Source organism: Falco peregrinus, chromosome W, assembly GCF_023634155.1.
Source record: "Falco peregrinus isolate bFalPer1 chromosome W, bFalPer1.pri, whole genome shotgun sequence".
NCBI lineage: Eukaryota > Metazoa > Chordata > Aves > Falconiformes > Falconidae > Falco > Falco peregrinus.
The window spans coordinates 22902040-22929195 of record NC_073743.1 but is presented as its reverse complement, the minus strand read 5'-3'; the positions used below and the strand labels follow the sequence as shown (position 1 = coordinate 22929195).

Below are 27156 nucleotides of genomic sequence, written 5' to 3'. Positions count from 1 at the left end.
TTAAATTTCTGTGGGCGCAAACTCTAAACTTTTCAGTGTGTACACAGTTTATTCCTGTGTATCTCCTTAGGAGGGAGTATAGACAGCAGATGGAAATGCATTTGTGTCTTTGGTTTTGGAAAACCAGCTAGGTAGCATATGAGGCAAGTATTGATATATTCTCTAAATTGAGGCTTCAGCTCAGCTTGTAGGTGTGTTTTGTTTTCATTGCCTGCAACTTACAAACCCCCACAAAAAAAACCACCAACCAACCCCCCCCCCCCCCCCCAAAAAAAAACCCAAAACCAACCCACCACCTCACTGTTGAGTGCCGTTAATTAAAAAAAACCCAACAAACCAAACACCCAAAAACATGTGCACCTGTATGATGTACTAATTCATTGAATTAGGAATAATAGATGTTTGTGACTTAAGTAGTTTAACAAGAAAACAATGGAAATTCTGTAGTTAATATGCATTTGAATGAAGCGGTCTAATTTTCTTGCTTTCTCTGAAACTTGAGAGAAATTGGACATTAAATGTCCAATGGATGTGATTCAGAAATCTGAGATTGTGCAGCTGGTAACTTCTTTATTTCAAAATTCATTTTTTTCCTTCCAGAAGAAATTCATAGAGAAGGAAATTTGGGTAATTCAGTGTTTAGCACATTATTAGAAGTATTCAAGCAAAAATGACTTAAAACTTGTGAAGTTAACAGTTTGTCGGGTTTAGGGTTTTTTAACTTGTGCGCTCATCTCTGCTAATTTGTGTTGTTACCTGTGTCTTTTGTAAAATGATCCTTTTGTACAGGATCAAAGCTTACTAGCCAGCAGTTAAATACATAAGTGTTTCCTTGTCATGCTACTGTTTTTGCAGCAGGAAACAGAAAATTACTGCCAGATCTTAATACATTTAAGGCTACTTTAAAAATGAGCATGGGAGCTAATGTAGTGAGTTTTACTTGAACTTGCTCAATAGGATATATAGAAAGAAATTCTTCTAGTGGCGATGGTATCTTTATGTGGATTGTCTTTGAATGTGAATTTGATGTTTCTAGTCAATTTGGATGGGAGTTGCTTCAAATTACTTCAGGGGTGCATGAAGTTTTTTGTGCTGTGTTAATGAATTACATTGTTCATAGGAGCTTTATGTGTGTACTTAACATGTGTACTAGGAATTGGTTTGTTAGCATTGATATAATTTAGATGTTTGACAAAAAGCACGTTTCTCCCTTTTATTAACCATGTCCAGCCACACGGTGATGGACTAGAAAACAAAATGCTATTGGAGTCTGCTACTGTGGGACTAAACTGCTTGTTTGATAGCAGTAAGCAGAATAAATAGTTTGCTTTTCCATCCAGTTATGCTTCAAAATTTCCTGCTGCTGACTTGGAAGTGTTTATTTGTAATTTAGAGGAGTGCTTTAGCAATGTTTATATAGGTTAAATCCTCCCCCCAGTAGTTTCAATAGCGTTGTTATTGCTTGAAAGTAGCAGTGCAATTGTAGTGAAATCCTGAAAATACATTTGCTTTGCATGTTTAACAGTTTGCTTCTTCACAGCTCCATCAAGCATGTTGGTGAAAGACGAATACGTTCATGACTATGAGGGGCAGTCATCATTGTCTTCTGCTGAAGGCCATTCAGTCCAAACCATCCAACACCCACCAAGTAACAGGGCATCTACAGAGCCTTATAGCACCCCAGCCATGTTAGCTCCTACTGAGGCTAGCACTACCAGCACCACTAATTTTCCCAACATTCCTGTGGCTTCAACAAGTAAGATCATTGAGATTATATGAAATCCTAAACTGTGAAAATAGGAAAGCTCAAAGATAACTACTCATTTTTGCCAAAGTAGATCTTGCAGTGGAACTGTGCTGCTGCCATGCTACGCTGATAAAGTCTGTGGCAATATGATCTAGACAGTCTTGTAAGTGTTAACATACGGTTTTAACTCGGAGCAGAACTGGAGTAACTTTTCCTGGTGACCCAGTCTTTTTTCAGTGGGGCTTGCACTACGTGAGTGTTACAAGACTGTTGGGGATATGCCCAAGGTTCAGTGTTCCAATGTTAAAATAATTGACCACTGGCAAAACATTGTGGCTATTACTGGAATAATTGCTGTAGGAATGAAGAATTTTATTTTATTACAACAGCAAGCAGGCCAACAAACAGATATACTGTAAGGTGGCAGTGTCGAGAGGTTTTCAGGCAACTCTTTAGTGTTCCACAGCTGACAAAACGAGTCTTTCAGTTTTAACTTGATTATTTTTATAACAGCCCACTGTACCACCAAAGGAACAGCCTTAATTAATATTTTCGTGAGTCCGTTGGAGTGTTGCGTTGAAGTTTTTCTTCTCTGTGTGTATCTGGTCCAAGTGGAAGAGTCTGGTTTACCAATATCAGACATAGCAAACCTCACACTTCACTCCAGCAGGACAGTAAAGCAGTTAGGTACGCAGCATCCTGCAGCCCCAGTGTAGGGAAACCTTGAAGTTTTGGAAGGGTTTCACATAGTCTTTGTCACTTTAATATCAGAAGACATGTGAATATAATGAATTTCGTGTTACTGAATTCGAATTATGGTGGCGTGGTGTTTTGATAATGTTCTTTAATTTTAGCTGACAACTTTTTTTGCTAAAACTAATGATGGTTTTGTCAAGCTGAGATACAATGTCTGTCTCCAGCAGAGAAAAAAGGATAGGTGGTTTAATTGTTTTGCCTTTGCACAACAGTTTATAGTCAATAACTTTTTCTCGTCAGTGCTATAATTGTTGGGGCCAAGTCAACAGGAAAAAAAGCTCATTTTTAGGTTTTAATTCAAGTTCTCAATGTGTTAAATTCTGCTAGCCACACTGGTTTGAGAGTGCAAGTGTACTTGTGAAACTGCCAATCAGTTTAGTGTTAATGGCTGAACTGAAGCCTTTTAAAATCAAATTCTGTTAACCTGTTCTGAAATATCTGTAGTTTTACTTTAAAGCTTAGACAATTCTTGAAATACTTACTTGGGAGGAAAAAAAAAAATAAAAATCCTAGTGACTTTCTCAGGAAGGAGTCCAGTGATGTATGCAGCTCTATTCAAAAAAATCAAGTACTGTTCAATATGTTTTGGAGGAACATACATTTAAGCAAGTGTCCTCCTTAGGAACAGTAGTTATGCTGAAAAAAAGCAACTTGTTGGACCTGCTGTTGGCCTGTTTGGATTCATACCAAATCTACTCCAGCTGTGTTATTCAGTAAAACCTGTGACATCTCTTCTTCTTTCCTTTCAAATCGGAAAATGAGATGCAAACAGAACAAAGATGCAATTGATAAACAGAGTTCTCTGCATACTTCTACTCCTCAAATATTAAGGGTGTCGGAGTCAAAATTAGCTGATGTAGAGCATCTTGCTTCAAGTTTCCTAGGACACTCTGGTGGGTGGAAAAAAAAGTACTGAAACCAGACTTGTAGGAACTGTGTATTGCAGTGCCCTTAGTTGGGTGTATTTTCCTACCCAATAGTGCTGAGCTGCTCTTAATTCAAATTTTGGAATGTTCATGAATAGGTAGTGTGTTCTTTTACCAGGTCAACCTACCAGTATATTGACAGGTAGCCATAGTGATGGACTCTTACAGATTGCTTCAGGGCCTCAGCCAGGAACTCAGCAGAATGGGTTTACAGCTCAGCCAGCTACTTACCATCACAGTGAGTATATACATATGTGCACTCTTCTTAGTTTTCTAAAACCAGTTTCCAAATGTTCAGGAGAAATAGAGGATTAGAAGCGAGATGTGGAAAAACTCCCTTAAAAACTAACCGCTCCTTTCTTTTTCTAGATAGTACTGCAACTTGGACTGGAAGTCGGACGGCAGCCTACACACCTACCATACCTCACCACCAGAATGGCCATCTTCAGCATCATCCACCTATGCATCCTGGACACTACTGTAAGTAGTGCACGCTTCCAAATCACTCAATTCGTTTTCAGTTTTGGTGAACGGTGAGGGCTCATTTGTGATTATTCTTTAACCTCAAATCCTGTTGTTGTTGTTTTTTTTTGTTATAGAACTGCCATTACTGTGTTTAGTATATTCTGACAGGTAAATAAAAGAGCTTGATGGACTTTCCCTCCCTTAAAGCAGCAGAGATTGGAAATTCAAATAGCTATAGTGATGCCATCTATATTATAGATGTCTTACTATACCTAACAAAACTACCCTTTCCTTTCTAAACCTATTTTTAAAGCTTTGCAATCTTAGAGTAAATATTTCCTTTGCAAAAAAGGAAGTTGATTTAGAATGTGTTGTTTAGATCATTTTCTTTCAAAATGTGGAAGTTCCTGGCTGTTTTTATTTTCTAGAAATTTTGAAGTCATGTGTTAATGAGGTAAAAATCTACCTTAAGCTTTGGAAGATGTGTGTCCAGGTACACTAGCCAGTTTAAAAGAACTTTGTGACAGCTCATGCAGTAAAGTACTTCTCAGTGAAGGAGTTTTGCCACAGCCTGGTTCATGAGTACATTTGGCACACAAACTTGAAAATCTTTTTCATCTGCGAAATAGAACCACAACCTCTTGAGATGGGAAGGCAAAAAACAAAGGTGGTCAGATTTCTACTGTGCCTAGCATGCTAATGTGCATTATAAGAATATGGTGCAAAAAAACCCCCACCCAAATTAAAATTTTTCTAAATTTTGTGGCAAAAATCTAGAACGTTTCTTTATTTCCTAATACAGTAGTTAAGCAGATCACCTGTTTGTAACAGTTGTTATTAGTGGAGGGGAGAACATACTGTGAGTTAATGTTAGAATGGCTTTTCAGCTTGTATCTATCAAGAAAATTGTGGATTAGATACGGTTATTAAGTTTTGTTATTTTCTTCTGTTAGTATCCCACTTATTTGTTAGAAATACCAGAATGTAAAAAAACTTTCAGTGGTGCTGTAGATACTCTATAAACGTTTCTCAGTGCATGTTTCTTTCCATAATTAATATTTGTAACTGGCTGGTGATACCACATAGAGCTTTTCTTGGCTGCTGCCATTTCTCACTTCAGAAAGTTGCATGTGTTGACACCTACCAACGTTGTGCCTGTTTTGACAACTTGTTGCGAAAGCTGCTGTTCCTTACAATACTATGTTTAAGTCTTTCCTTCTTGTTCTCTGCTGCCTGTAAGGGACCTAGTTAGTTTATAAAAGCAGAGAGAATAAACTGACTGATAACAGGACTGTATTCAGTATTTTTTTTCTTTAGAAAATGAGTTCTCTAGGGCTTTTTTCCATCTTCAGGTAGTATTTCTTATGGTCAAGTCCACAGCACGCTGGGCAACTTGTTCTGTGATCGATGAAACTAACGAAGCGTGGTTTCTGGCTGATATGTATCACGCCTCTATATAGTGATTCTCTCCTTGTCTAACTTGGGGTAGATGTGAAGCCTAAGTCCTAATTCTATTACATCTCCATACTACATCTGGTTTCTGCTCTCTCCCGGAGCTGGGTCAGGCTTGGGCAGCATGTGGCCTTTGTTCCTGGGATACTAACGGAGCTCTTTGCTCAACTCAACTGAATTTTTAGGAACCTCTAAGAGTGTAATTCTTCTGTGGGCATCTTTCTCCCCTGTCAGTTTTGGCCAGTTGATTCTGAAATTACTGGGATTTATAGCATCTGGCATCCTCACAAGTCTCTCTTTCATAGGAAAACAAGAAAGAAAACCTTATTTTTCCTCCTGTAAAACAAATTGCGTGTTTTCTTTTAAAGGGCCAGTTCACAATGAACTTGCATTCCAGCCGCCTATATCAAATCATCCTGGTGAGTAAAGTCTAATATATAATGCTAATATCATGGAAATGAATACATTTCTGTTGACAGTTCTGATTTTTTTTTTCTTGGTATCAAGTATTCTGAAATTTGTGAGATACATATTCAAAATGGGACGGAGAGGAACTATTTTGTGATGTGGTCTTTTGAATTCAGACATCTCTTTTGGAATGGTGACACAGGCATCTAAATTCAGTTTGCAGCCTAAGATTGCAATCCTCAAACTAACACTGAGCTGATGCCTACCTTGGAGGTGTCTGAACTCTGAATGTCCTTGATTCTAAACTTTGTAGGGTGTCTGAAGTTGTACAAATTTTTACCATCTTAGAAATGTCATGGAGCTTAGGTCACACCAAAGCCCTCTTGAATCTGTAATCTAGAAGTCCATTGTGACAACCAGATACCCTGAAAGACAGTTATTGCCCTTCTTAGTATTTTTGGAGCCGAATTCCTCTTTGGAGCTTTGCGCAGAAGCTTGCTTTTTAGGAGTCTTCATTAATGGTAGCAGTTCATGGAACTAAGGAGGTCTGGTCTTGTGGTACAAGCTAGCTCCATTGCAGGTGCAAGGTGGTATTCTGATTTTAACAACAGCAAAGCTATTGCCTGCACAGGGAGAGCTGCATAGTTGAAGAGCCTAAAAGTTTTAACTTGTTTATTCATTGGCCAGTGACAGTACCAGAAATAAACGGTTGTTAATTGCTGGCTGAACTGAACTGTAGCTAAACTGTATTTTGTATTATTTAGTATGTCTCTTTCACCCTATTGATTTCACCCTATTCAGTCCTCACAGACATGAGTATTTATGTGACGATAAAAAACTTAAAGCAATTCAGGCACAGGTTTATTCTTTTCTAATGAAAACAGAACAACAGTTTAAGACAAGTAGGTGTGCTGTTGGGTCCTGCTGTTTGTAGTGAACGAGTACCACTTACAGCACTGGCAGAACTTTTTTTTTTTTCCTGTTGGCTTATCAGGCTGTGGTATTTAGGTCCTGTCATGTTAGCTCTTCTATTTCCCCTGTTTTGAGTACACTGTAGTCCTGATTTTCTTTGCCCTTCCCAACAAGCTGCTTCAGCGTCAGCTGTGTAACTGTTTTGTGGAAATTGGCCCTTGTAGTCAGCAAAGGTGCTGAGTCCCAAAATCCCCAGCGACTTAAGCTTGTGGCAACTTCAGGTTTTAATGTGTCTGAAGAGAGAAACTCTTAATACTTAAAAGCATGCACAACAAACCCTGCAGACGGCTGGACAAGCCAGTTACTCCCAGGTAGCACACAAGCAGCACACACACATGTACAAAATCACTGTGTGCTTTGTCAGGTTTCCTTGCTTATTTGAAGTGTTTAGGCTTCAGCAGCATGCTCTAGGGAGTCAGGGTTTCCCTTCCTCATATGGTAGCTTCTTCTAAGTACCATCTTTCCTTTGTAGCCTGTTTTTAAAATAGTATGAGTTAAAAGGTGCCTCTTTGCTATTAAAACATGCCATTTTGTTCTACTTCCTTGTTTTATCCCATTACTGACTTGCTTGTGTGCAGACAAGATCAGTGTGTGATCTTTGATATTTTTCCCCCATTGCCCTGCTTTCCAAATCTGGTTTGCTTTGCAGGGAGGATAGAGTAAACTGCTTTCACCTGGGAAGTGGTTACTCTTGTATCCTAAGCCAGATCTGTTTCAGAGTTAGTTTATATCTGCCTAGCAATGAATAGGCATGTATGTATTACTCCTTTATGCTAAAGGAGGGCGAAATCGAGCTATAAGGTGTAGGAATGCAGATAGCTTAAAAAATCTACCTGGAATTATAAACAGTTCAAAGACTTAGAAGATCTTAACTAAAACAAACCCTTGTGTTGATGTGTGCTCAAAGAAAAAATGACAAGCCAGTGTTTGTTGTAGTACGTGGTATTTCTCTGTGCTAGCAGACATGTCTTTTTCTATCTGAACTTGCTTATGACAAATGCATTTGCAGAAGACTTAATTGATTGTCTGGAATGGGTTTATGGAGGGGGGGGGTGCCTTTCAGGCAGTTAATTGTATATATTCTTTAGCTCCAGAATATTGGTGTTCAATCGCATATTTTGAAATGGACGTGCAAGTTGGAGAAACATTTAAGGTCCCTTCAAGCTGTCCAATCGTTACGGTTGATGGATATGTGGATCCTTCTGGAGGAGACCGTTTTTGCCTGGGCCAGCTTTCCAACGTGCATAGAACAGAAGCCATTGAAAGAGCAAGGTATTCTGCAAATCACCAGAGCCCCAGCTCTCTGTGGTATTTGATAATCATTTGGTTTTGCCTTTAGTATGTGCCTCCCTTTTGAAATGACAAGTCTGGTATGTTTCTTTTAACTGAATTAAGTGTAGCAGAGTGTATATTTCTAGGCCATGACTGTAATGCATTCAAAATGTGGACTGTGTAACAAAGACTTTCGGTGCTTTGCAATAGTGCATTGCTTTTCATGGCTTTCAAAGGCTGCGCCTTCAAGGATAAAATTAGCAACTCGTGCCATTATGTATGCAAGCTGAATATTAGCTCTCCACACCAGAGAGTGATGTGAGAATAACTGCAATATATAGATTTGTCAAAGGAGCAAAGGAAGGTTGATAAAGAGCTAGTGGATTTTCATTCATTCTCACCATACGTGAGCTAGGCTTTGATGTGGAAGCACAGAGAACCGAAGCAATCTTGCAACGTTTTTTTTCCCCTCTTTGAAAAAAAGAGGAGGAAAATGATTCCACGTCTTCAGGAATGTTGCGTTGTGGTGATCAAAATGCTAGATTGCTGTAATGAGATTCAAATGAACATACAGTTCTGCATTAAAATGTGGTTTTGTGTATGTACTATTTCTGTACTAGATTTTCTATACTATGTTTCTATACTGGAATACTTGTGGGATTTTACACTTCTGAACAGAGCTGAATGTGTTTGGCATCCCAGCTCTGTATTGTCAATAAGTACAGTAGCTGCTACTCAAAAATCATTGGTTTTGCATTCTATTCTGTGTTTCCCATAGCTCTTTACATGGTATTACAAATGGCTTTTTACTTTACAGATTTTGTGTGACTATGTACTGACTTACACCTAAGATAATAACTACAATTTCAGGTCCTTGTATGAGTGGAGCGTAAATTAAGGCAGCACCACTGACTGAGTGCTGGAGAATTGTTCATGGTTTATTTAGTAAAGGTCTTGTTTACAGTATGTACACACAGGTGCATTGGAACTGTTTTTCTTTTTAAGGTTGCACATAGGTAAAGGGGTGCAGTTGGAGTGCAAAGGAGAAGGTGATGTGTGGGTGAGATGCCTCAGTGACCATGCAGTCTTCGTTCAGAGTTACTACCTGGACAGAGAAGCAGGGCGTGCACCAGGGGATGCTGTTCACAAGATTTACCCAAGTGCATATATAAAGGTTGGTTTGACGTTCCTAGATGAAAATTGTGGGGGAAATAGCATACATTTGGTTCTTGTAAATGTTAGGGAAGCTATGAGGCACTGACATAAATGTCAGTTTCCTTTTAGTTCTCCTTTAAAAAAAAAAAAAACAACCTCCTCCATTTGACAAGTCACTTAAGATGACTTTTTAAAATTAAACTCTGAAGTATTATCTAGATACTATGAAAGAAACTGATTTTGTATTTTGTCACAGTCTTGATAGCAGTTCTTTCTACTTTTAGCCTTACAGTTTTAAATTAACTGCTACTAAAATTTTTAGCATAGGTTATCTGTTTCTTTACTTTCTCTCCAAAACAAGAAAAATTAGGAAAGTGTGTATAAATGCAGTAGAAGTGTAAAGTGTGTGTTAGTGTTAACGAATGTGAAGTGATCCAGAGGTTGCAGAAAGTTGCATGGAAACAAATTATTTTTGGGAGGTTCTTACTTGGACATGCCTCTGCCAGATTTGAAGCTTTATTTAGGACAAATCACACTTGTGAAAAATAATTCTTGAATTAGAGATAAACTGTTTGAAGTTTGGAGTGTTTTGTTTTTTTTCTTTTTTTAATCCTCAGTTTTGCAGACAGGTTGTGTAATGAAGGTGAAAGAAACCCCACTGACTTCTGTGTCTGAGCTTTCTAGTATGAGAACAGAGTTCCTGTAGATATTACTGCTGAGCCTGATCACAAAGATAGAAAATGCTACCAACCTGAAACCTAGCTGCTGAAACCTTATCAATTATTGGTATTTCTTTTAAAGAGACTGACATATTTCACTAAAGCAGTGAAGAAGATTAAAGTCTGACAAAGTGAAGCAGGACTTGGCTCCCATTTTTATTTATGTGCCTGTTTTTCTGGAGATTCTGGGATTTAACTAAGCAGCTGGGATTATATCAGCCTGTGGCACTCTTCAGACTGTGGTCAGGCAGTCAGTTCTGCATAGAATATGCTTTAGCCTGCTCAGCTCAGCCGGGTTCTGGTATTGCTGGTGGTAATAATGTCATATGAGAAGAGTTTCTTCAGAAACAGCTTTAATGGACCGTTTCTGTTAGAAATTAAGCAAAGCAGGGAAGGCTTGTTTTTACCCAAGTGCATGATGAGACCACAGAAGTTGCTTTGGGCGAGCAGAGAGGTCCAGATTATTGGGGATGGGAGCTGAGGAATTCTTTCCTTCCTTGATTTTGGTAAGTCTACATAGTTCAGGTTGTTTTTGTTGTTGTTTGTTTGTTTTTTTTAAGGTGTTTGATTTACGCCAGTGTCATCGTCAGATGCAACAGCAGGCTGCCACGGCCCAAGCTGCCGCTGCTGCTCAAGCTGCAGCAGTAGCAGGAAACATCCCTGGACCAGGATCAGTAGGTGGAATAGCCCCAGCCATTAGTAAGTACATTAACTGATTGGTCTCCTCTTTTTTTCCGTACCTGAAAACAAACACCACAGCTCTCCTCATAACTGCACCCATTGCCCCTGCAATGGTGCAAATTAACTTGGAATGAGGTAGTAAGATTGGGGTGAGATGGGGCTGGGGTGGCATCGAGGTAAGTCTGTATTCATTCGGTTTGTTACTGCTCCACACACCAGTTTTCACTCTGTAGCCTTCAGGGAACGTTGGATATGAAAGTGGGTACTTACTGTACTGCAAGAAGTGTTGCAGTACAACAGAAAACATGTTATATACAAGGTCAGATAGCATAACCCTATGAGTTTAAGCAGAGATACTTTTGGCTGCTTAGCCCAAGCTTGAAAAATTACCTTTGAGATCTAAGTTCATAAAAATATTACTCAAAACAATAGGGATTACTGGGCAACAAGTCCTTGACTAGGTATAGAAGTCAGTATTACAGTTCTGGAGAAGAGGAAGAAGAGAGTGTGAGGGTGTGTTTCTTTTTCTCTTTTTATTTATTTATTTTTTTTATTATTCTGGGCTAGAGTTTTCTTAGTTACTAAATTCTAGATCCTTGAAATTGTACCCAAGTACTTCTAAAAGTGTGAGTACCTACATGTCTCAGACTGCTTTATGTGCCTTAGTATTTTCTGGATTCCTTGTGTTGCCATGTGACTCTCCAGCTGTCCTACAAATTGCTGAAGGCATTTTGGAGGATGTATTTAAATTTTCTTAACCATACTTGCAATCTGAAGTTTGCCAGCTGTATTCATCTTTTTTATTTTATTAGATGCAAGCAATGTAATTAGTTCATCCAGTTTCCTGCAGATGGTCAGTCACAGTTCTTATGCTGAAAATGCAGCATTTGGCAAACCTCAGGAATAAATATTTTTTGACTATATTTCTTAAATAAGGTTTCGTGCATTGTTATCACATAAGACATTGGGTTTCATCATGTCTGCTTTATTATAAGGAGTTTTATATTTCAGAACCCTTTCAAGATTGCAGAATGATGAGAAAAAATTTAATTGGAAGAAACGCAGAATACTTACTGCGTTCATTGTAGCAGAGATCTAGAAATGTGGATTGGCCTTTGCTGTGGTGAGAGGGGAAAGCTGTACGTGAAGAAAGAGCCGAGCAGACAGGAATGGCTAAACAAACCAGATGATAAAAGAAACGTGTCTGTGACCGCTCCTGTTTAGGTTTGTCAGCTGCTGCTGGAATTGGTGTAGATGACCTTCGCCGCTTATGCATACTCAGGATGAGTTTTGTAAAAGGTTGGGGACCTGATTACCCAAGACAGAGCATCAAAGAGACACCGTGCTGGATTGAAATTCACTTACACCGTGCTCTCCAGCTTCTAGATGAAGTACTTCATACCATGCCTATTGCAGACCCACAACCTTTAGACTGAGATCCTTCTGCTGCACTGCTGTGGGCCATTATATTGTGAGGATGGTGGACTGTAAAATACTTTTCTGTTTATAACCTGAAGATATATTTTACTTTTGTTCTGCTTAATCTTCTAAAACCAGGTTTTAAAAATGTGTTTGCCGCCTTGCTCTTAGCAGAAATAAACTGAACATGCAGAATTTGGATTTCAGTTATTTTCAGAACTTAACTGTCATAATACAGGGCTTAAAGTGGAAGGTAAATGCCTTATAGAGCCTTTACAGTATTGGGTTTGTTCCCTTTGAAACTTTCCTTCTCTATTGTGGAATCTTGGTGATAAGCCTCACAGGAGCCTTTTGTATGCAGAATATATATTATATATATATATATTTATATCTGAAAATTCCTTCTAATAGTTACAAACATTTATCTTACAGCAACTTTAAAATTCCAGCTGGTTTGTGATGTTCTTTTTAGGGAACAATAGTTAACAGAAGACGTCTTTATTTTGTTGACTATCTTGTTATGATTTTTCCAGATCAAAACCTAGAAGCTGTCAAAAAGTGAGGGACGAGACGTACGTTGTTGGCATTGATTAAAAATAGCAAGGAAAAGAAATGTGGCTTTTCCTTCACTAGTTTTAAATAAAAATCAAAGATATCTTTTATTTAATATAGACACGTGAGTTTTAAAACACTAAAGGAAATGGATACTTTCAGTGCTGGCACTCAGTTTAACATGAAATACCCAGTCTGCAAAGTTGCCACTGAAAATGCATAATGAGTACCTAATGGCAGGAACATATTTTCATAACTACTACTGACTTTTATGATTTTACTCAAGTAAAACTTGGCAGATATTTTAAAAAACTTGCATGACACTTTTTACTTGCATATACCATTAAATCATGTATAATATTACATCGATATTTAGGATCCAGTTTTTGTATCTGTTCACCATTTCCACTCAGGGCAAGATGGCAAACTTGTTTTTATACCTCTTGGTTATTTTAAGCCCTATGCCATCAATGACCGTATCAATTGGCAATGACTTTGTATAGAGAATTTATAGTAGAAAACAAAATGCAGATGTATTGACTGTATGACAGATACAATATGTATGCTTTCTCTCTAGTTAATAGTATAAATAAAACTATGAAAACCCTGATTTTTATAAATTTAGTTTCTTCTGTTATGTAATTCTGCACCTTGAAATCATTGATCTTGACTTGATGGATTATTTTCCTTTGCAAGACCAGCAGCAGCCAATAGTGGTAGGAATTTTTGTTGGTTTGAATTGCCAGGAAGCAACTCTCATTTTTCTTACTCCCCGCTTCTCACTAAAAGCATGTCCTGAGGATATCTGTTTCTGCTGTTTGCTGGGGTATGAAGAGGGAGCAGGAATTCCTGCTTTTTCAGCCTGTGTGTAGGGAGTCAGAGCTTAGTTAAACAGGCTTAGAAGTACGCAGACACCAACTTCAGTCCTTCAGGCGCTGCCGGTTTGGTCTGCCTGCCATGCTGTACTGAGCCAACCTGGCAGTGCAGCTGTAGTGGTTAACCTAAGTAGAAATCTTGGAAGAGATTATTCAGGCTTTTTGCCAAGCTTCTTGCATAGTTTCAGGAATCTGTAGAGGGCTGTGACACGCAGTGTTTAGGTATTGCTTCCCCTATCTGCTGAAATTCTTATTGAAGATGTCAGCGGTCATTGTTTCTGTCTTAGGTGTGGAAGCACAGAAGACTGCGTGAGCTTTCTCTGTGTTTTCATTAACAGTTGTTGCCTTCTTCAGACTAACTCCTAATAAGATCAGTCTTTTTTTTTTCCCCCCTCTTATGTGGTGACTTCTTGATATTTGGAAAAATCACATTTCTTTTTCTCAAGACCTTTGGTTTAAAACTTTTTTTGTTTTCCTTTCACTCCTAATGATCTAGTTTGTCCGAAAAGCAAGCTTCAGGTTCTTGAGGAACACTTTCAGTAGAGGATTCTGACTACATCCTCAGAGAAGCTTATTAACCAGCAGCTCGGTTATGCTTCATCCACAACAGAAAGCTTGATTTGGGGGAAGAAATGAAAAGCCTGACTACATGTTCTTCTTGCCAACCCCCTTTTGAATCATCTGCCCTGCTCTTACTGCTTGTTTCAAGGTACCTTGGCCTTTGGGAGGTGTCTGGCCTTTCAACTGATGAACTGCTTTTAACAGACTGTTCTTTTGATTAGGAGTCCCTGAGCTTACTCCCTATTTAACTTTGCGGTTTTGCAAGGTGCTTATCTTGGTGGGTGTCTGATCTGTGTGTGGCTACTTCACAGAAAACCCTCTGTACCAGTTGTTTATTTTTGAATTGTGCTGAAATTTGATAAAACAGTAACAGATTGCTTCTGCCTGTTGGTGTTCCTGCCTGGATTGCAGCCTGAAAGAGTTCAGCTATTAAGACTGGGGTGTTTTTGGCAGATGTTTTGCAAGTCTCCACCTACAGTGGATGGTACCTATAGTGTAGTATTTAGATGGCTAAAAACATTCTGAATGGAACAACAAAAGAACATTGGTTGAGTTTATCAGAACCAAGAAGTCGCAGGCTCCACATCAGGAGTAATCTGAATATTGTGTGAGGCAGTAAAAATGCTGAAATGGTGCTTGTCTTACCCACCAGGCAGTTACTGATAAGATGCAATCATAACTGTTAAAGGGCAAAATGAGAGACTCATTCTTAGTTTTTAATATGCCTTTAACTTAATTTTTGTACTTTTATTTCTTGTGACGGCATAAAATGCAGCGCATAATGGATTGGAAACCCTTCAGCAGCAGCTCATTGAATCTTTGACAGTCTTGCATTTATGTCTTTTTCTGAGATTCAAAAAAGAGCTACAGCTACTTGACAGCTGTGACGATCCCCATACGCGCTGTAGGCAGGGATGTCAAGAACGCCAGAATCGTGCCTCCTCTTCAGCTCCAAATGTCTCGGAGTCCATGAATTCAACAAGTATTTTTTTCAGCTAGCAAACTCTAGCTTGTGCTCCTGTTCCTGGGTCTGCTCTGCTTCGTTCTTTTGCTGGAGTAATTACCCTTGTGTTTCTCACCCTCTGTTACATGCATGCTGCTCAAAAAAAGCATTGGAGCTGGAGCGCTTTGTAATCTCACTTCATGTTCTGGAGAGTTGGGATTAGCACCGCAAGGTTTAGATGGCTTTAGCAGTGTTATTGTTAGTTTTGAAAGCAAGGGCATTTGAAGTTGACACAATAAGAGATGTAGGAGAGGAAACCTTTTCGCTGGCGTGATTTCAAAAATATGTAAAAGAATTCTAATGGGAAACCCTTAGAAGGAGCCGTAAGCGCTATGCGGTGCTGGTTACAAATGGTTGTTCTGAGATGTGGCTTTTCTGGGCTTGATGAGAGCGATGTGCTCAGGGACCCAGACCCCCTGGCTGTGACATCAGTGACTTCATTAACGGCTCTAAGCATACTGAAGACCTGGGAAAATACTCTGGCTGCTTTACAGAGAGGGGCCTAAAGGAGGTGACGGTCTCCCCCAGTCACAAAAGAGGTCTATAGCAGCAGTAGTCATTGAACCTGTGTCCAACTCCTCTGCCTTACCTTTGAGGCCATCTTACTACTTGTGACACTTCTAAAGACAACAGCGTCCTCTCTGCATAGCTCAGGAACGACTGCCTCAATTCTTTTACTAGGAACCATTAAAAAATTCCTGTGCCAGTGTATCTGGGGGGGCTTCTGCCTCTGAACCCTTTGAGTGTTGTTTACGTCTTGATGGTGGTCTTTATTGAGACATCTTTAATCTCTTCCTTGAAGAATAAGCACTTTAGAAAGGACTGTCTCGTCAATTTGCATTTTTACTCCGCTATGCGGAGTGACTGGGATCACTGGTCAGATGGGTCTTCCTCTAAGTGGGATTCAGACTTCATTTAGGAAATCCTCTTCCCCCCCCCCCCTTCTCCTGTCAGGCCCCATGCTACTTAGTATCTGCTCCATAAAATTACAAGATGCTTGGTTGTCAGGTGGTGTTAAGGACACAATTTTTGAGCAGTTACTTCCTTTCTGTTTTTTAAGTTAAGGCTTAAGCATTGAAGGTGATGGTCTTGGCCTGGTCCTGCTGATGAGTGTTTCCATGACTGATGACGGATTTTTGAGGACCATGGTGCTGTTCTTGCGACTGAGATTTGCAGCTTGCCTGTCGTAGGCATGTGTGTTATTCATGAGCACTAAGCTGGTTGCATCTACTCCTGATGCGCCTAATCGCACTTCAGTCCCGGGCAGGGAGATGAAGCCAACGGAAAGCGCTTCCCCACCAGTCACGTAGGAGCTGGATGCTGTACGTATCCTTGCATTGTGTCATCTGCCTCCAAATCGCTATCCTCGATCATGTGTTTCTGAAAATGATCTGGGAGGTGCAGCCAGGTCAAGTTGAAGCTGCCGTGTATGATGCTGCCGAGGTCCTTGAGAAGTGACTTCCCAGCACTGTAGAAGTTTTACTTGGTGAGACCTGGCAGAAAGCAGAACAACTGCCGACAAAATCTCGAGAAGTTTTGGCGCTGTTGGCTGCTGTTGTGCCTTGTGAGCGCTATGCCACTCCTAAATTTACAGGACTTAATTCTTTCAAGTTCACCAAAATCACCTAATGCTTTCTTGCTACAGTACCTTTTTCTGTGTCTTTTTGGTGCAGTTTGGTAGCACTACAAAGTTGTGAATCAGATGGATTGAGAGCTGTGAATTACCCGTAACCCAAAACTTGCCACGAGAGGGGTTTTTGAGTGTGAAAGCCTAGTTAAGCGTTTCTTCTTTTAGCTATTGCCTTTTGATAAGCGGTCAACAGAATTCCCAGTAGTTCCTTTGTAGCTTATTGTATGTTTTTCATTAGACCTAGTTTGTGGATAATATACTATAGTTAACTTTCCTGAAATTCTGTAACAGAGTATGTTTTTGATTAAAAAAGGTAAAGATCCAAGTCTTTGGCTTCTTTATTTCATGCAGTGGACAGCTTTGACCCTGTTTCTGGCTGGCTGGCAGCACTACTAGCTGTGGTCTTGGATGGTGTGGGGGCTGGGAGAGCTCCCTGGGGCAGGGCTGCAGGTTCACGGTGCCATGTGTCAGCTGCTTCGGTGCCACCAACACTGACCCCAAAGCCAAGTGCAGCGTCCAGTGTGGTAGCCTCTCTGAGCACGTGAAGGCAGGCAGGTACCAGGCTGTCTGAAGCTGGCAGGACATGACAGTTTTGTGGGTTTTTGTATTAATGGAAATTATTTTTTTTTAATCCACCAGCTGAGCTCTGTGTTTTGTTGCGGCCTCGGAGCAAGGACCAGGGACTGGAGCTACTACCAGGTCTCGGCAGCCGTACGTGGTGATAGAGCGATGCTGTGCAGTCCGGGGAGGATGCAGCTGAGCCCAAGCAGCACATGCTGGTGGCAAAATCCCTCTTTCAGCCTCAGCCGTAGCCTTGCTCCAGCCGACGCCGTTCCCAGACCCCACTAATGCCCTGCTGGTCCTGCTCCCCAGCTGTGGCTTGTGCAAAGCTGGGGATGGCGGGGGGTTGTACTGTTAATGTCACCAGCACTTGCTCAAACTGTGACCCTTCCTCAATAGCTCGTACGCTCAGCTGTGCTGGCAGTTGGAGGGAGCAGAGGGCCCGGGTGGCTGCAAGGCCCTTGTGCCATCCTGGGGGGGTGACACCCCTTGAGCTGCAGCTCAGGCGCTCGGCTTCGCGCTTACTTGGCTCCTGGAGCCCAACCTGCCCCAGGATGGAGGGTGGCAGGGGCAGGACTGTGAGCTGCAGCAACACGAAATCCTGCAAAAACTAAAGGGTTTGGGGTGTTTTTTTAATACCTGCAGCAGAACCAGAGCCATGGGCATGTGGCTCTGGCGGAGGTGGGTGTGGAGGGGGGGGTTGTGTGTGTCTGTGTCCTCAGAAGCCTTTAAGGGATGTGGGGCTGGGAATCCCCTGGCATGGAAGGGCTGGGGACAGGCACCCCACCCCCCCACCCCCCACCCCCCCCCCCCGAGTCATCCAAAGCTGGTCATGGAATGGTTTAGGTGGGAAAAGACCTTTAAGATCATCAAATCAATCCCTTAACCCAGCACTGCCAAGCCCCCCCCCCCCCCCCCCCCCAAATCAGGCCATGCCATGCAGCATGTGGGCTTTCCTACAGCCCCTTGGTGCAGCTCCTTTGCCCCCAAACCCATTTGTTTTCTTTGCAATAGCCTGCACCCCCAGCTCCTTCCGTTCCTTTTGCATTTATTTACAATTTTACCCAAGCAGCTCCTGGAAATGCAATGTGACTTTGGAAAGAAAAAAGCCCAACAAATTAAGGCTAAAGGTATTTTTTTGGGGAAAAAAAACCAACCTACGAACCAAACCCACTTATTTTTTTTGTTTATACCAGTTACGCTTCTTTCAGGAAGCACCAGTGTGGGATCCCACCCCGGCATGAGCCCTGGTTGCTGTACCAGGGCCGGGCTCAGCCACGGCAGGAGCTGGGTGGTCAGCACCAGCTGCCTGCACCTTACCTGCACAAACCAGCCTGCCATGTCCCAACCCCCCCAGCATGGGCAGGTTGTCCTGGCAGCTCCAGTGAGCTGGAGCAGAAACGCTGCAGGATGGGGCCGAGGAGGTGCCTGTGGGCATGAGTTCACTCACCTGCTGGTGAGTTTTGCCCCAAACTCTCCATTCCAACCCCCAAAACCAGCTCAGTTCCTGAGTCTTGATGTGTTGGTGGGCTCATCCCAAGGGAAGCATCGCCCCTCTACCTCTGCCAGAGCTACAGGCAACGTAAGCTTCCTCATGAGACATGGAAAAGGGCATTTTTGGTCCAAGGAGGGAGAAGATTTCTGAGCACAGCTCCCTGCCGCAGTGCACCAGGCTGACTGCTCACAGAACTGAAAGAACAGCACCAAGTACAAAAGGATTTACTTTGTCTTTGGTTTTGTTTGTTGGTTTTTTTTTTAAAAAAAAAAACCACAAACTTAGAGCAATTTGTTGCCAGCTCCTGTGCTGTACCTACTGTCCCCAGCAGCAGGTTTGAACCCCATGGGTAGCTGAGCAGGAACAGCTGAACCTTGGCTGATTTTCAGGACCAAACAGGAGATGCTGAGCACAGGGACGTGCCGTTCCAAGCACAGCTTGCGCTGCTTCCCACCCCGAGGTTCGTACCACTGCTCGCCAGCAGTATCTGCAACAGGGCGCATAAAACAACACCGAGTTCCCTCCCCAGGAGCCAGGAGAGGTTTCCCATCCCTGTCTACCCCCAACAAGGAGCCAGATGTTTCACAGGACAGGGACTGGGCTTTCGGACCAGTTCCTTAAAACCTCACCTTGGAATAAAAAAAATAATTTATCTCTTCTAACGAGCCTGGCTGGCAGTGGGGCAGACAGGCTCATGCGGATGGATGCTTGGTGGTGAGTGCTTTCCTTTCCATGAACAAGAGTTAAAATTCCAGGTGGGTTAGTCACCCATCACAAGTGCTCCTGAGCATGGAAAAGTAAATTCATGACAGCAAATTGAGAAGTGGAGTCTTATGCAACTCTGAAGCAACCACAGTGTTACTTGCTCTGCTAAATAAAACGTGTTGGAGGGGATGGGATTTAAGATGGTTGATGCACATCTAGAAATAACGAGGCTCTATCTCCCTGCTGCCTGAGGTTTTCTGTCCAGGACCTCTTGTTACACCACTAAAACTGCCCCAAGACCCAAGTGAAGTAAATTTAAATACTCTTTGATCTCTTCCCAAGACTTAATACTAAAAAGGCACTTAAAAAGAAATATTCTGTCTACCTGAAGAAAGCGAACAGAAAGTTTAGATTTGAGGACACAAGCTTCAGGGTGGTGGCTTTGAGGACCACAAGCAGATGCACAGGCTCCACCATCTCCAGGTACCCCAGGGATGTACCCCAGAACAGTTGATGATGAAGGAGATGTGAAACAACCCACACACACGAGTGGCCCTCGGGCATCTAAAATCCTTGGCCGAGCAGGAGAAATTCATAGAATATCATAGAATGATGTAGGTGGGAAAAGACCTTTCAGATCAAGTCCAACCATTAACCCAGAGCTGCCAAGCCCACCACTAACCCGTGGCCCTGTGCTGCCAGGAAGAAGCAAGGATTATTCTCCCGCTCCCCAGCCTGCAAAGAATAATCAGAAGCAGGTTCTGGTAATAAACCTAGCAGCACCCCATTGTATCTACCCACTGAGCCCCAGCAAGGCTCCCCTTCAGCACCCCCAGGCTGCAGGGAACAGCCTCAAGCAGCATTGCAAGCAGGATTTATAAATACACACCTTTGAAGCCAAACGGCCTTCATATGCCTTTTCCTATTGCCTGCTGTCACTCACCTCCATGCCAGGGAAGAGTCCATCTGCCATCCAGGTGCTCTGCTTCACTGCAAACCTTCCCAGAGGGAAAGGGCTCCCTCCCACAGGCCCCCACTGGTGAGAAATCAAAGAATCATTTTGGTTGGAAAAGCCCTTTAAGGTCATTGAGTTAACCCAGCACTGCCTGGGATGCTTCAACAGGGAGCAGGGATATATCTGGATGGACATTGCTCAAGTACCCAACACACCACAGCAACAGCCAGCACAACACCCAGACCAAGGAGCCTGCAGCTGGGCTCCTTCTACCCACAAAACCAGAGTCAAAGGGGGAGGAGAGGGAAGAGAAGGCAGCTCACGGCAAGGAGGGGATGCAAGGACTTTCAAAAGAAACATGAAAGCACTCTGCACAAGGTGCAAACTGATATTGGACTGGGAGGAAACCCAACAGGAGACCCACACAACTTGACATCAGGAGGTACTTCTGCAACACCCCATTGGAGCAGGTCCAGGGGAAGCCACGGGGATGGTTGGGGCTGAGGCACCTCTGCTGGGAGGACAGGTTGGGAGAGCCGGATTGTCCAGCCTGGAGAAGAGAAGGCTCTGAGGAGACCTTACTGCAGCCTTTCAGCACTTAGAGGGGGCTTAGGAGAAAGATGGGGACAGACTTTTTAGCAGAGCCTGTAGCGACAGGACAAGGGGGATGGTTTTAAACTCAGAGGGGAGATTCAGACTAAATGGAGGGAAGAAATGATTTATGCTGAGTGTAAGAAACTATGGACTAGGGTATTGTTTATTAAGATTTATGTTAAGCCCAATGTAAAGATTAGGCAACAAAAGATAAGATCACCGCCAGGTGTCCAGGATGCTGCTTGTGAAAGATAAGATAACCGCCAGGTGTCCAGGAACCGACAGAAACAGGACAGACAACCCCATATAAGGACATATGAGTGAAGGGTCAACACCTCCACTACCTCATGAACACGAAAGTAAAAAAAAGTATAAAAAGGGACTGTTTGAACTGCTCAGTACGGCAGTTGGCGAAGCGCAGACTCCCCTGCCGTCCAGCGCTGTCTTTGCTCGTATTCTACTTGCTGTAATTAATAAAAATTTTAATTGGATTATGATCTATTGTGGTCTCAATTTATAACAATTCTGGTGCTGTGACTCGGATAAGGAACGGTGGGCTTTGGTCCTCCGGGGAGGCGCCCCGCGACATTTCGCGGCCCCGCGACCAACAGCTTACTCCAACCTTACCGACGAACCTAAATTCTAGAATAATGAGCAAAGGAGAAACCGGTAAAATCCCATAAAATTCTGTGCACGGGAGTCCGGACGAAGACGCAGGACACGTAAGTATATTGCGAATTTGTTCGCGGGTTTGCCGTTCGGGCGGGATTGGGTTTCCTGGAATATAACGAGTGAGAGGTTCGATATACTGAACCAAGCGAGTGCGGACTCTTAAGTACTGCGTCTCCCATCTCCCGCGAGGGACTGGGCCAGGAACAAGGGGAGCGAGTGAGTGTATGTTTGTGGATATTCCAGAAGATGGGGGCGAAGGGCAGCAAGCCTTCGACTCCCATGGGAAGGGTACCCACTGTACCTAAGAATACCCCTCTGGCATATATCTTAGACAATTGGAGATATTTCCCTGGAACCCTAGGGAAAGATAAGCAGAAGATGATAGAATATTGTACTAAGATATGGGGAGGGAAGAAGATTTCTAAAAATGTCTTTTGGCCAGTCTATGGGTCAGAAGAAGATTGGGTAAGACAGCAATTAAACCTCTGGGTTAATAATAAAAAAAAAAACAACCCCTTAACCCGGAGGAGAGTCAATATGCGGAAGTGTGGCTAGAAAGACCGGGAGCTAGACTTTACCTGCTGAATGAAATTGAAATTAAACAACGAAAAAAAGAAGGAAGAGTTAGACGAAACCCTTCTAACCCCCCCCCTCCTTACATTCCTCCTCCTGCTCCCGCAGCCCCTCCAGAGGTCCCCAGAGAGCCCACTCCCCCACCAGAGTCGGAACAAGGGTCTCCCCCTCTTCCTAGACACGTAACTAGAAGTCAAAAAGGGGCAGCTCAGATGTACCCCCTAAGGGAAATACCCATGGGGGGACCTCAACCTGTCATCGGATATATTTCCGTACCCCTAAACTCGGCTGACCTACGAGATTTTAAAAGAACCAAGATGGGAAACTTAATTGAGGACCCACTCGGAGTGGCAGAAAGATTAAATCAATTTTTGAAATGGCCACTTCAAAGACCTAATTGGGATAATCAGGATCCGGTGCATAGAACTCATATGCAGGACCTGAGAACTATAGTAATTCAGGGAATTAGAGAAGCAGTACCCTGTGGCCAGAATATCAATAAAGCATTTAATGAAATGCAAAAGAAAGACGAAAGCCCTACTGAGTGGCTGGAACGACTGAGGAAAGCCCTTCAGCTGTACTCTGGGGTAAATCCAGACGACCCTTTAGGGTAAGCGCTCCTCAAAACTCAGTTTGTGGCAAAATCATGGGAAGATATCAGAAAGAATATTGAAAAGTTAGAAGACTGGCAGAATAGAGGGTTGGATGAATTATTGAGGGAAGCTCAGAAAGTCTACGTAAGGCAGGAAGAAGAGAGCAGCAAGCGACAAGTAAAAATGATGGTAGCAGCGGTCAGAGAGGATCGCAAAGGGCGGACTGGTGAACACAGGTCTGCTGGAACGAAACAAGGGAGCGTAGTAGTAAAGAAGGAACAGAGATGTTGTTTTTACTGTGGAAAGAAGGGACATATAAAGAAGAATTGCAGAGAAAGGATCAGGGATGAGGAAATATTGAAAACGGAATAGGAGAGTCAGGGGCTCTATATCTTAGGGGACTGGAGTCATCATGAGCCCTTGATAAAATTAAAAATAGGTCCCCATAAACAAGGGTTCACCCTTTTAGTAGACACTGGAGCTGAGAAATCGACTATTAGGCAAATACCTGAGGGATGTAAAGCTTCCCCTGAAAAAAAAAAAAAAAAAAAAAAAAGTACAAGTAATTGGGGCAAAAGGAGAACCCTTTAAAGTAAGCAAAATCAAAAATGTGGTATTCGAAACTGAAAATAAATTTGGAATGGGTGAACTCTTGCTCGTCCCTGAAGCAGAATTTAATCTGTTAGGACGAGATTTAATTGTTGAATTGCAATTAGAAATTAAAATAAAAAATCAAGAGCTAACAGTGTCTGCTTATCCTTTGACCGTGGATGATCAAAAACAAATTAACCCCGATGTCTGGTACTCTCCGGACACAATTAGTAGACTGGAAATCCCACCGATTAAAATCCAAATTTCCGAACCCCACATACCTGTGAGGGTAAGGCACCAAGATAACCCTGAATGATAGAGACTTTATTTGATTATTTTGCCGCATTACCTTTTGGTATAAAGTGTGTATTGTTGTTTATATTTGCTATAATTATTTCTTTTTTTATCTATTATATATGGAAGCGTACAAAGTGTGTTGAAGGAAATTGCTAAACTTATGCAACCACACAATATCAAGTATAGAAGATATGCTGATGTAAATAATATATGCACTCTAGATATACGAATTAGATGTAATAATTTGAACTGCAATTGTTATCCATTTGCTTGTTTCAGGTGTAAGGTATGCCAGAATAAATGGTGGACACACTGTGAATGTGGATACCCTCCAATAGGAGTTTGCACACAGTGTTGGAAAATCCAAAGAACTCTTACTGAGTGGAAATTAAAACAATTAGAGTCTAAACAAGAAATTATTCGAGAATCCCATGAGTGGTGGGAAATTTTTGCCAAAGGAATAAACCCTCAATATTATTGTTACCACTCCACCGAACCAGTCCCCTTTGTAGCTGAAATCTTGGCTATAAAATGCAGAAGGGAAGTACTAACCGTGTCTTGCTTTGCCCCATTAGTTAAAGCTGCAAAGTGGGAAGCCTATGTAAACAGGCAGAAAGCCCGAAGCAGCCGTTCTCCTGAAGAATTCCCTTGCTGCCGAGAAGATGGTACACCCCGTGGCTCGAAGCAACCGAGTCGACGGGCAAGGCAGAGGAGGAACAAACTGTGGAGAAAAGAACCAGAACAATGGGACACTAAAGCAACAATGGCCGAACTTCCCCAGAACTGGTAAAAATATACTTAAATTGGCAAAATTGACAGACACCCTTTTTCCTGGTATACCGTTAGTTTTGTTATTGATAATAACCCAAGCAAATGGAAACCCTCATGAACCTATGAACTGGACAATAACAAACATAAAATATCCAAGTAATCCAATCCAAGCACGAACTACACCGGGCACAGTTAGTTTCAATGTGAGTTTGCATGATCTAATTACTGAAGAAGATCGTAGAGATGAAGTGGATATATGTAAACCAATTTATATATGTCCAGCATCAAACCCTGGTAAAGGATACTGTAATTCTCTAGGTCATTATTACTGTGCATATTGGGGGTGCGAAACATGGGCCTCTGAGTGGTCCGCACCTGGAGACCAATATCTAGAAATAAAGTGGTCACCGGAAGGATGCGAGAGACCTAAATTACACGGAGACCGGTGGGGTCATTGCTTAAGTAAACCGATTCCTTGTGTGGGCATCAATATAACTATAAAAAATCCTGCTCAGGACTTTTGGCTGGCAGGGAAATATTGGGGAATTAGATATTGGGAAACAGGTGCAGACAGAGGAGGAATTTTTCAAATAATGAAGAGACCGATGCCCCACGATCCTTTACCAGTAGGACCAAACCTGGTCCTGAATCCACCCACTTTCTCTGAAGAAAAGGTTGCCCCCGTAATTGTCGTAACCCCTTCTCCAGACTCCCTTTCGAAAAAAACTAATGACACTGTGACTGAATTCTCCTTATCCAGGGATCTAGAGTTGTCAGAATCCAAAGACCCCTTATGGAATCTCATGCAAGCCTCTTATCGTGCCCTTAATGAAAGCAAACCAAATTTAACTAAGGAATGCTGGTTATGTTATAATGTTAGACCACCATATTTTGAGGCAATTGGAAAACCAGGTAGGATTCAATGGTCTAATGGTTCAAACCCACGAGAATGCCCATGGGATGACCAGAGGAACCATACGCAAGGAATTACTATTCAATTAGTAACAGGTCAAGGAAAATGTATAGGTACAGTGCCCGAAAAGTATCAGCCTTTGTGCAACCGAACAGTCACTAACACCAATATAGAGAAACACAAGAATCAAAATGACAAATGGGCTATCCCGACACCAGGAGCTAAATGGGTTTGTTCAGACATCGGAGTAACGCCTTGCCTATCCCTAAACGTGTTTAATCAATCTCAGTTTTGCGTACAGGTGATTATTGTTCCTCGTCTGATCTATCACACCTCTAAGGAGGTGTTACGCCACTTTGAAGGAGACCTGAATAGACAAAAACGAGAGCCAATTACAGTGGTAACCCTAGCTACACTGCTGATAGCGGGCGGAGTTGGAGCAGGTACAGGCATAGCCTCCCTAGTAAAAGGTCAGGAATTACAAAGTTTGCAGATGGCTGTAGATGAGGATTTAGCAAAAATAGAACAATCTATCCAAAATTTAGCCACTTCAGTAAAGTCTCTATCAGAAGTAGTGCTGCAAAATAGAAGAGGATTAGATCTATTGTTCTTAAAGGAAGGAGGGTTATGTGTAGCTCTCAATGAAGAATGTTGTTCTTTTGCTGACCATACGGGAGTAGTCCAGGACACCATGTCTGAACTCCGGAAAAGGTTAGATCAACGTAAGAAAGATCGTGAGGCAGGCAGGTCATGGTATGAAAACTGGTTTAATATCTCACCTTGGCTAACCACTTTGTTGTCTGCTTTAGCAGGACCACTTATTATGTTGATTCTGGGACTTATATTTGGGCCTTGTATATTACGCTACACTTTATTAGAGAACGGTTTGACATAGCTAAATTGCTTATTTTAACTACGAGGTCTAGGGCAAAATATAAGAGTGTATCTATTAATGAGGATGAAGATTGTTGCGAATGCATTATGCCACGTGAAAACTATGCCTATTGTAATTGTGAGGTATTACCTTGTGAGTGTTATGATAAATGTTGGGATTGTGGAAAAAGGTTTGTTCGCAGTGCCGAGAATGAAAGCAGCGTCTAATAAACAATAATAGGATAAAAAGAAAAAGGGGGGATTGTAAGAAACTATGGACTAGGGTATTGTTTATTAAGATTTATGTTAAGCCCAATGTAAAGATTAGGCAACAAAAGATAAGATCACCGCCAGGTGTCCAGGATGCTGCTTGTGAAAGATAAGATAACCGCCAGGTGTCCAGGAACCGACAGAAACAGGACAGACAACCCCATATAAGGACATATGAGTGAAGGGTCAACACCTCCACTACCTCATGAACACGAAAGTAAAAAAAAGTATAAAAAGGGACTGTTTGAACTGCTCAGTACGGCAGTTGGCGAAGCGCAGACTCCCCTGCCGTCCAGCGCTGTCTTTGCTCGTATTCTACTTGCTGTAATTAATAAAAATTTTAATTGGATTATGATCTATTGTGGTCTCAATTTATAACACTGAGGATGGTGAGGCACTGGCACAGGTGGCCCAGAGAGGTGCCTGATGCCCCATCCCTGGCAACATCCAAGGCCAGGCTGGATGGGGCTCTGAGCAACCTGATCCAGCTGAGAATGTCCCTGCCCATGGCAGGGTGCTGGACCAGGTGGCTTTTGAAGGTCCATTCCCATCCAAACCATCCCATGATTTCTGCTGCTGGCTGATGCTCACCAATACCAGCATGGGGAAGTTTACCTCACAGCTGCACTGAAAGCCCCCTGAAATGCAAGCTCCTGAGCATTACAGCTGGAAGACCACAAATTGCTTTTTAAAGGCAGCA

At 42.2% G+C, this 27156-nt stretch overlaps 1 protein-coding gene across 2 annotated transcripts in view; it reads left to right on the top strand.

Annotated features, from left to right (window-relative positions):
- LOC129782547 (mothers against decapentaplegic homolog 4-like) overlaps positions 1-16918 on the top strand; it is a 29115-nt gene extending 12197 nt beyond the window's left edge. The window contains exons 5-12 of one of the 2 annotated variants that reach the window (XM_055792941.1): positions 1541-1756; positions 3548-3667; positions 3799-3909; positions 5715-5765; positions 7815-7998; positions 9004-9172; positions 10433-10571; positions 11778-16918. In XM_055792941.1, coding sequence (XP_055648916.1) covers positions 1541-1756; positions 3548-3667; positions 3799-3909; positions 5715-5765; positions 7815-7998; positions 9004-9172; positions 10433-10571; positions 11778-11989 — 1202 coding nt within the window. In that variant the 3' untranslated portion in view covers positions 11990-16918. The remainder of the gene's footprint in view (positions 1-1540; positions 1757-3547; positions 3668-3798; positions 3910-5714; positions 5766-7814; positions 7999-9003; positions 9173-10432; positions 10572-11777) is intronic. The other variant, XM_055792942.1, reaches the window with a different exon arrangement.
- The last annotated feature ends 10238 nt before the right edge of the window (positions 16919-27156 follow it).